The 9,436-nt window shown below is 56.4% G+C and overlaps 3 protein-coding genes across 3 annotated transcripts; 1 reads left to right on the top strand and 2 right to left on the bottom strand.

Annotated features, from left to right (window-relative positions):
* Positions 1–8: 8 nt before the first annotated feature.
* Positions 9–3,960, bottom strand: BXZ73DRAFT_111856 (RIC1-domain-containing protein; the record flags this gene model as incomplete). The annotated part of the gene is made up of 16 exons (XM_048017419.1): positions 9–320; positions 374–706; positions 760–854; positions 906–1,149; positions 1,228–1,313; positions 1,379–1,643; positions 1,699–2,049; positions 2,102–2,166; positions 2,218–2,272; positions 2,323–2,596; positions 2,665–2,891; positions 2,950–3,107; positions 3,165–3,325; positions 3,380–3,555; positions 3,634–3,741; positions 3,811–3,960. The coding sequence occupies 16 exons, from the start codon at positions 3,958–3,960 to the stop codon at positions 9–11; spliced, it is 3,060 nt and encodes a 1,019-aa protein (XP_047870440.1).
* A 654-nt stretch (positions 3,961–4,614) lies between these two features.
* On the top strand, positions 4,615–7,035 carry BXZ73DRAFT_111855 (uncharacterized protein; the record flags this gene model as incomplete). The annotated part of the gene is made up of 12 exons (XM_048017418.1): positions 4,615–4,810; positions 4,865–4,979; positions 5,032–5,104; positions 5,155–5,312; positions 5,371–5,761; positions 5,822–5,848; positions 5,909–6,153; positions 6,210–6,241; positions 6,303–6,625; positions 6,691–6,847; positions 6,895–6,959; positions 7,015–7,035. The coding sequence occupies 12 exons, from the start codon at positions 4,615–4,617 to the stop codon at positions 7,033–7,035; spliced, it is 1,803 nt and encodes a 600-aa protein (XP_047870439.1).
* Positions 7,036–7,656: 621 nt separating this feature from the next.
* Positions 7,657–8,542, bottom strand: BXZ73DRAFT_95229 (MSF1-domain-containing protein; the record flags this gene model as incomplete). The annotated part of the gene is made up of 5 exons (XM_048026734.1): positions 7,657–7,751; positions 7,846–7,891; positions 7,948–8,056; positions 8,115–8,432; positions 8,511–8,542. The coding sequence occupies 5 exons, from the start codon at positions 8,540–8,542 to the stop codon at positions 7,657–7,659; spliced, it is 600 nt and encodes a 199-aa protein (XP_047870438.1).
* Between the last annotated feature and the right edge of the window lie 894 nt (positions 8,543–9,436).

The raw sequence follows: 9,436 nt of genomic DNA, 5'->3' as shown, positions 1-9,436 counted from the left end.
TCAGTACTTCAGTGCGCACTCCCGTTGCCGTTCTGAACCTGAACCCCGTTCCCATTCAACTCGGGAGGAAGCTGGCCCAATTGCGAGCCCTCGGGCGAGACGATCTGCGTCTCGACGAGCGCGGCCTGGAGAGCGGCGCCAGTGTCATCGATCGAGTGCAGGAAGCGCAGGATGTCACGACACAGCTGCCAGTCCTGCGCAGCGACGGCGCTCCGTAGCAGCCGGTTCGCGTCGTCGTTCATGCCATCGAGTTGCTCGAGGCCGTGGAGGACGAGGAGGTACGACCCGGCGGTCTTCAGCCGGCCGGACGACAGACAAGACTGCCGACGCAAATGAGCGAGAGACGATGGCAGGTGGGCGGCGGTTGGCATACCTCAAACAATATTTTTGGGTTTCCGACAATATTGAACAACCTCGGCCACCTCGTCATCTCGATCTTCCGCGCGCATCCTACGACAACGTCCAGCGCATCGTCGAAGTGGTCCAGGAACTCGATGGAAGTCGTGAGCAGCCCATTCTTGGGAGTGCCCGCCGGGGTGGACTCGGACCCGGTCTGCGCATCTTCTTCGACGACCGCGTGGAGAAGGACTTCCAACGCATGTGCGAAGTAGACGAGGTGCTGGTAGTGAGAGGCGAAAACGACGGCCTCTTTCCCTTGAGCATTTTCCAGGTGGGACTGCAAGATGTGATGGAGGAAAAGGTGAGACTGAATGAGACATATCAGCGGAGGACTTGGGTTGCAGGGGGATGACTGCGTACACTGGTGACATGTCGGAACATAGTGAACGAGAGGCTTGTCCTCGTCGCTGCCTCGACTTCCACCCCAATGATGATACCCTTGTCCATCAGGACCGCTGATCCCTGAATGAGAAAAGTACTGCAGTGCGGAGAGTTTGCAAACTCACATAGTGGGTAGAAGTCCAGCGGGATATTGACGCTCTCTTTGACATAATCGAGTACCATACCGCCTTCTTCTGCTGGGGGAGGCACGGCCTCGATGGCTAGCGCGTTTAGCCAGACGCGTATACCCTGCCCGTCGTAGCCCCACAGCGAGTTCTCCAGCGTCCCGATTCCTCGGAGGTGTATCCAGCAGAACTCGATCCGGTCAGCCAGTATCTGCATGTCGTACCGCACCTCGCCCTCTTCCGACTACAGGCGCACAGTCAACCGCGCGGTCAGGAAGGGAAGGCGTCAGAAAGGTTTTAGCGTGACGCAGAAGACACGGACTTTGCGAGGCCGGAGCAGGACCAACTTCCCCCCGACAATCATCAGGACCGTGGCCACTGATAGGTCCTCGGCCGGATCTCCGAGCTCTGCACGGGAGAAGTCAACCTTCCGTCACTTCTTCGCTTAGTCTGGGAAGTGAAGAAGGACGTACGCTTCTGCGCAGCTGGAATCATCCAACTAAGAGCCCGGACGGCGTTTGGGACGGCGATAACTCCGTCGAATGTGATGCTCCCGCAGAGATGCAGCCTGATGGAGTCCGCCGTGGGCACGATGAGGTAGTGGTGAAGCGTGTTGTCCGCTGTGTAGACGAGTAATGAGTTGTCCACGAGGGAGAGGATGACGATTGGACAGGTCATCATCTCTCGATGCAGGACATTCTGGTTACTCAGCTCGAGGTCGCGGGAGTACAGGCGAACCTGTCGAATGGCAGGGTGAGCATAATCGTCCTTGTGAAGCCGGAAGTGGACCGACCTGATATCCCCCAGCAACCTCTACAGCAGCAATAAGAACGTGGTGGAACCACAGCAGCCCGCCTTTGACGGTGAAAGCTTGTTCTTGCCGCTCGTCCGCAAACATTTTCCACCTTCCCGAAGTAGTGCTGTAATGAACGAGTCCCCTTCGTCCTGCAATCGCGACAAGACGCCCATCCGTGCTTAGTGATGAATATCGGATAGGCCAGTGCGCAGACATGTATGTTTGGGGAACCTTGATATGCTGCCAGACATCCGATTCAGGGTTGATGACACTCATGTCGGGTTGGTCCGCGCCTCGGTAAACCAATACACGGTCGTCCATTTGCAAGAAGCCGTATTGCGTATTATCCTAGGACTTGTATTTAGTCGTGATAAGTGGAATAAATGCGACCACTGCGTACTGGTGACTGTTGTCCCGTAGTAGCACTCTTGGCAAATGGCAAGACGAACATCTGCCCATCGGGCTCTAGGTAGCGTGTCTGAGAAGCCGCGTTGAAGAGATGGTCACTGCACGTACTGTTCGGAGATGATTGGGCGAGCATAAAGAGCTCAAAGTTTCCTGGAGCCCAGAACTGTGCGACGGATCAGCGCCCACACAAGCCAACGAACGGACTGCACTCACTAAGCTCCTCACGCCGTACATAAACGCATCTTGGAAACGCTCTTCATCCACCTCGTACTCCACGCCGAATCCCCAGGCAAGGCACCGCCCACCTACGCTCCAGACCGCCCACCCCTTCTCCCAGCCGACAGCCAGCACATACCCATCCGAGCTCCACTCCATTGTACAGACCGAGCCCGTGCCGGCGCGCGCGTACATGTTCGGGATCTGCAGCACCTGCGGGGTCGGCACGATGCCCTCCAGCGACGGAAAGCTTGCGAACTCGACCGCGCCGCTGTGTACCGAGTGCAACGCAATGAGCGACCAGGACACTTCCCAAGAGAAGATCAGACCGTCGCTCACTTGTACGTCCCGATCGCAAGCATGGAGAACTTCGGGTTGAGCGAGACGGTCATCGCGCGCTTCGGCTCCGTGTAAGAGTACGAGGCGAGGTCGCCGGGGTCGACCTGTTTGCGCTTCTGCACCCAGCGCGGCGGGTCGACGTGGTGGATGCAGGTGCCGTGCCACTGTATTGGCGAGGCCGAATCAGAACTCTCCGACGACTGCCGGGTGTGGGGAATAGGTCCAATCTGCGAGAAGCAAGCCAGTGAGAACGACTTGTCTGCAGCGGGGGACAGTGTAACGCACCTGGACTCGCTCATCGTCGGCACTGGCATCAGACGCGCTTGGGGCACCGAGTTGGGATTCGTGGTCCTCCACCAGCTGTACCAGGTACGCCCGTCCGTCGGAGGTAATCCAAGTCTCGAAGCCGGTTTGCCGGTGGAAAGAGATTTCACATACACTCACTGTAAATCATGCGTCTGTGAGAATGTCGAATGGGTATAGTGAACGAAGGGGCACACCGTCTGCATCCACAAGCCACGGAAACTCCTCGTCATTCATGACCCAGGTGTCATAATCCCCCTTCGAACCTCCCTCCCCGCTGGTATCTGGCCATGGCACTCGCTGCACTGCAGGCGGGTTGGCGGTTGAGAAGACAATCCAGTCTTTTCGCGGAGAAACGCTACCACGGAAATCCCATCATGAGCACGAAACGATCAACAGATTGCGTACATACCTGAGCAACGACCCGTCTATCCGGATGACCCCCTCCATGCGCAAACACAGCGACTGGAACGGCAGGGCTTCGCCAGCCCCGGGCAAGAAGTGGCGCGCCGCGTTCGGCGCGAGCGGCGGCGATTGGTACGCAGCTCGTTCGCATTGTACTCGAGCGTAACCAGGACAAGGTACGATCTGGTGGTCTGCATGAAGCACAGGCGTAGTTTAGCCATCGTTACGTCCGAACCTCCGGCGAGCGATTATGACACGCACCTGGACGATAATCCTCTGGCCCTCCGGAGACCAATGCAACCTCAGGTTCTCTCCGTGCTCCGCGATCGATGTCGTGGTGCGCTCAAGGTGCGCAAGCACCCCAGACGGCTGGCCGTTGGTTCTTCGTCAGCACAGTTGCTTCAGGGGGAGAGAAGCCTGAAAACAGTCGGGACGCACCCGGACGCGCCAGAGGGTGAGACCACTTCTGGTGAGCGACGCGAAGAGCGTCTTGCGCGGGCTCGGGACGATAGCGAAAACGTGCTCGGAGGACAGCGGGAGCGGCGGCACACTTGAGAGCTGTCTTGCCGCGGAGGTCGGGAAGTACATGGCGGCGCGATTAAGAGGTAGGGGCCTACAGGCGCGTTGCGCAGTGAGCTGGCGTTGTCTGCAACGGCGCGTGGGGTCGAGACATGGAGCGATGAAAGTGGGAGTCGCCGGCCTACTAAGTCTTGCGGGACAGGGAAGTCCAAGCGTCGCACGCTCACCAGATGACGCGAAGTAGCCGGACCGCCATCCCGGCATTGCAATGCTGGGATCCAAGCGCAGGCGACTTATCTCTCTCCCTTACCTCGTCATGGTCTGAAGACCGCACACTTTGTGATATCGCGCGCACCAATGGACTCACCCCCTGTATCCCATCTGTCCCCTCATTTTTGTTAATAAGGGGCAAGGCTTTCGCACACATATCAGATGTCCTCAAGTGTGCGTGTCTCAACTCTCCAACTCTCATGTGCTTCTCCGTATTCAAGAATCGCGTCCGCAAGGGCTTCCATGAAGTATGGTCTCACGGCGCCAACACGTCAACGACAACTCCAGCAACTCTTGTTAGCGAGTCACCTCAGCCCGCCGTTGACCCGACTTCACGGGAGGAATGTCGTGCGAAGCTCTTGGAGTTGATCGTAAAAAACGACCCCACATCCGCTCGAAGATTCACTTCGATCCATGCCGGTGAGTATCTACCAGTTCCATCATCGACATTTCATGAGTACAATCGAAAAAGTAGGCGGCGTCGTCAGTATCAACGAAATTATCCGCGATGCTGTGTCCGGTGAGCCCGAGGAGACGGACGGCTCAGAAGTTGTACGCAAGGTGGAACGCGAAGTACAGTCCTTGTCCAACACGACACGGCTGATCAATGGCCTCTATGACCTCGCGAAGGGTTATCCAGCAACAGCAGGTTCGTCGCACAGGGATTAACCGCTACTCTTGTTCTGAGTAAGCCCACACCTAGATGCTGTGGTGGCTTTCAAGGCTTTCTGTTCCATCAAGATGACGAAGAGAGAGAACGATTCACGAATTCTGGTACTCTATGTGGCCATGAGAGACATAATGACCTTGATGATGGAGTACGTCGTGCGCAATGCTTTCCGGCAACAGGAGTATTAATATCGCACGCAGTTTGAAAAATACTCAAAAAGCGGCGTCAGCTGAACAGTTAAATCTGAAAGACCTAGAGGCGTTCTCGCTAGAGGTAGGGCGGGACATCCTCCAGAGTGCCAATGTGTGCGACGTCTTCCTCAGGACCAGCCCCCTCGTGCGCGCCTTCGCGGGCATTTCTGGCAACAAACGCTGGCCACGTGGGTCGACACGTTCATCGAACGGAAGATTGAGTTCGAAAGGTTCATGCCCACTACGTACTCCGCAACTTCGACCTTCCAACCCGAAATAATCAGCAACAGGTGCGTTCAAGTTTACGTTCGGGAACCTTCGATGTGGCTCACCATTTATTCTACATAGATTGAAGAGCATCCAGACCCTCTTCGAGAAACTTGTGCTTCCCAATGAGCAGAAGATTGCAGCGGCAATTGACCGGGCAGGTGGCTCTGGAACGGCGTTGCAAAACGACTCGGTATTATTGCGCCTTATGGCCATGGTCACCGTGGCAGACGCAGGCTGGGGTCAGACCTTGACAGAGGGCCAGAAGCTCGAGAACCTAAAATCGGAGCTGTGCGAGCACCCGGAAGATGTGCTACAGCGCAACTTGGAAACATTGACTGGCAAGTGGCAGCTCCAGACTTGCGTCGAGGTTGACGTTATCCTTCTGGCCCTCGACATGGACGAGTATAAAGTTTTTGGTACGGACGACAAGGCATCGAACAAGCGCCTGAATGTGTACATACGCGATCCCGTAAGTCCTCTGGAGCAGCCCAACCGATGGTGCGGTGCTTATTTCGTCCGTTTATTCCAGGAAATGCGGAAGATCTGGGCCGATCTGGTGCGTCATGTGCATGTTGGCAGGTTTTAGGGCTGTGTGGAGACTTACGTATTCCCGTAGAAGTGGCAGTCGGTTGTCGAAATTGATCAGTTCGTCTTGGGCCTGCATGCCCACTACAAGCGCAATTTCTACTGGAAGGACGCTGGCCTCTGCACATACCACGGTGACCGCTGGGCGCTCGCATTCCTCAGTCCTCTGTGGGGGCGACCCATCATGGAACCCTCAGGAAACGCCTTCGCAGGCTTCGTTACCTGGGCAGATGTGAACAAACTGATGGACATGCGTCCTCTATCACTCGAATGGAGGTACGTACTTGGTTTTCTTCAAGCTTTCAGTTGGAAATTTTAACAACTACTTTCAGTATTCCCCGGTGGCTAGCATACAGCGCCGTAGGTTCGTCCCACTCTGACATTTGCACAACCGAGCGTGTTGTCTGACACACGCAATTTATCAGGGTGGCGTTTTGCGGCGCTCGAGTACGTGACCAAGATTTCGGCCATTCTGAACGATATTCGTGCGACCGTTCCGGACATGCTTCCCCGGAACAAGCAGCTTGTGGGTGCCTTCCTGAAATACCACTGCAATTGGATCGGGAAGCTCGTGCGCGGGATCTCAGGCTCTGACGGTCCCCCTCAAAGAAAAGACCTCCTAGAGAAGTTCCGGGAAATGATCGAGTTTGAGGAGGAACGACTAGGGGAGAACTTAGAGAGGATCCAGTATGACATTGACTCATTGCACACGTTGACGTTGGTACTTGATCAAGGGGAGTTCGGAAAGGTGCGTGTTCCCGGACTAGGGTCTGGACACATGGGAGGCTTACTACGCCCTTCTTTTGATACCAGACTGTTTTCTTCCTGATCTACCTGCTCCTTCGCAATGCACGGAAGATTTTCGACGCCGAGACGGACGTCTTCAACACGAAGGAATTTTTTGTTCGATCCTGGATCTCTCTGGACCAGATCCGTTTGGCGGTCCATCGCCATGCGAGTGCACTAGAGGGTATGTTTCGGCACAAGCGCGAGGGTTAGTGCTGACTCTTGGGATAGTATTGCTCTCAGCACACGATGGCAACTTTATCAAGACCAGCTTTTCTAGCTACGCGTTCGGAATGGTCAGTCATTCGGCCGTCGTCTCATACTCTACACCTCTAATAATCCCTGTGGTAGCTTCGGGAATTCCACTCCTAGGGAGTCCCCCAAAGACAGTAACTGTCTGGGAAGGATAGCCCAAAGCGACCGCGATCCTGAAATGCTTTTGCCATTCGCATGGCGCTCTTCAACTTCGTATATAGCTTTGTAATATCACGGGGCAAGAGGGTGCACACCGTCAGGGCAGCAATGAAGTACTGAACTTGCCGCACGACATCAAGAGAGCGTCAAAGGTTTCTCATAAGAGGTGTTGTCCACTCGTGAGTTGAGTGAGAGTAATTCTATATCACCGCCAAGATAGAGTCCCGTGTTCATGTACGGGACGTTCAGCTGCTGAACGTGATGGTGTGCGAAGTTGCTGCAAGCGCAGGACGGGTGTTCGACGACAGCACGCACGCACACGCACACGAGGAACTGGGGATAGAACTTGAACGATAACTAACTACGGGCCGGCTAGAACTACACGTGTTGTACAGCTGAGAATATGCACGACGAACGGACTAACAAAAGCGACCAACTGAGCAGGGGTGTGGGGGATATGCAAGGCCGACCCAAAGCCGAGTCTGGCACTACGATACAGTAATGAGCACTGGAAGCTCTGCGAGAAGTCTGATTCTGGATGCTGAGAATCCATGGTGGAGGTCGCGCGACGGCAGGACTTCAACCCGACCGTTGCCAGAACTGCCACCGGGACCACATTGAGGGCCTAGGAGGCCCTCCTGAGAGGAAGGTGTCTGGACAGTGTCGGTCGCGAGCTCGTGGTGTGCAGCTTTTGAGTCGGGAAGGGCGTAAGGCGGGGCGCGGAGAGGAAAGAGTGAGGGGCGCCCATAGTCATGGTCGCTTGCATACGCGATTGACGAATAAGGTTCAGGATTATCGAGAACCCTTCGCGAGACTGCAGCGTCTTAAGCTCGGACTGCGGGAGGATCGATGAAACGCGCAGAGACGCACCCGTTGCAAGTTAGCCTTGAACTTAGTGAGCCCGTAATTCTCAATCCGCTTCGTCAAGCCCCATCCGAAGCCCGAGACAAACTTCGCCTCGGTCGTCTGCATCGTTTTGCTGCCCGCACGCGTCAGCATACGCGTTCAGAGCGCAAAAAGGCAGCAAAGATACACACCCGTCTTGCGTTGACCGAAAGTGGATGTGCTCTTCGACGCGCATGACCTTGACGTGGTCGAGGTTTTTGGTGGTGCAGCGCGTGACCTTGCCGAGCGGGTCGACCTCGCTCTCCTCGAGGACCCACGACTCGGCGCGTTGGATCATGCCCTTGGGCGCCCAGCGCGGCATGGAGCCGGTCTTAAGGATGAGGCGCGTGGTGAGGAGCGAGCCGGCGGCGGTGACCTCGCGCGAAATGACGTCGCACGAGAGGATATGGGACGCCATTGGATTTGGGTAGCGCAGCAAGTACGCAAGGGTGACAATGGGCCAGGGATCGCTGTGGAGGGCGGGGTGCGTTGGTCGTCGGTGGGAATGCATGGCCGGGCGCAGAGAGCAAGGAGAAACGCGAACTCACTCGTACAAGAAGGACTGAGAGTAGAACTTCATTGTAAACGATCCCGTCGGGGGTGGTGCAGAGACAGGGTTGTGCGGACGACTCGAATTAGTGGAGAGAACTAAAGGCACGGCAAGTAAAATAGGGAAGGAGGTGATGGGAGGGAGGAGGAGAGCGAGCTCGACGCGACCTGGCCCCCACGCGAGTTGGCGCCCGCGCCCAGGCTTCTAAGAAGTTCGTGCCCCGCACCACGCAGCACGCTCCCATGCGGCATCCCGCCCCGCTCATCACCCGGGCCCAGCCTGCTACAAGCCATAGCCCAGCCAGGGCCCGTCTCCGTCGTGCCCGGTCTCCCCGCCTTCGACGCTGTCGACAATGTTCCGCGTGGCACGCACACTGCTGGCGGCGGCGAAAAGTACCGAGCGCCCCAGTCTGCATCACTCGTCGGCCGCTGGTGATCGAACACGGCGGGATGTGCTATACGTTACCCGTAGTACCAAAAACCAAGGCTCGACTATGTGCCCGTCGCAGGATTAGCAATAAGCACCGTGAACGCATCCCTGCGCATGACATTCCCGAGACTCGAACCCCTGAGCATTTCGCCGGCGACATTTATAGATAAAGACATTCAGCACCGGTACCGCATCTGCTTGCAAGTCAAGTTCATCGGGTTCGGCGCCCGCCCTTGGTGAGGGCTTACAGCCCAGGTGGGCACACACGCAAAGGAATGCACATATGCAGAGAACCAATGGCGTCAGATAAATAGAAATAATAAATCAGATACATCGTCACCACTAATCGACCTCGGCCTGCAGCTCGTCGTCATCTCCACCCGCCAACTTGTAACGTGCACTGGGCTTCCGGCGCACGACGTAACCGACGTCGCTCTGTCTGCGCACGGCCGGAAGCTGCTGTTCAGAGTTGCTCTCCTCTGAGACCCACATGTT

Source organism: Epithele typhae (genome assembly GCF_022376455.1).
Source record: "Epithele typhae strain CBS 203.58 chromosome Unknown BXZ73scaffold_664, whole genome shotgun sequence".
Classification (NCBI taxonomy): Eukaryota; Fungi; Basidiomycota; class Agaricomycetes; order Polyporales; family Epitheliaceae; genus Epithele; species Epithele typhae.
The sequence above is the reverse complement of the archived record's forward strand: the minus strand, read 5'-3'. Positions and strand labels throughout refer to the sequence as shown.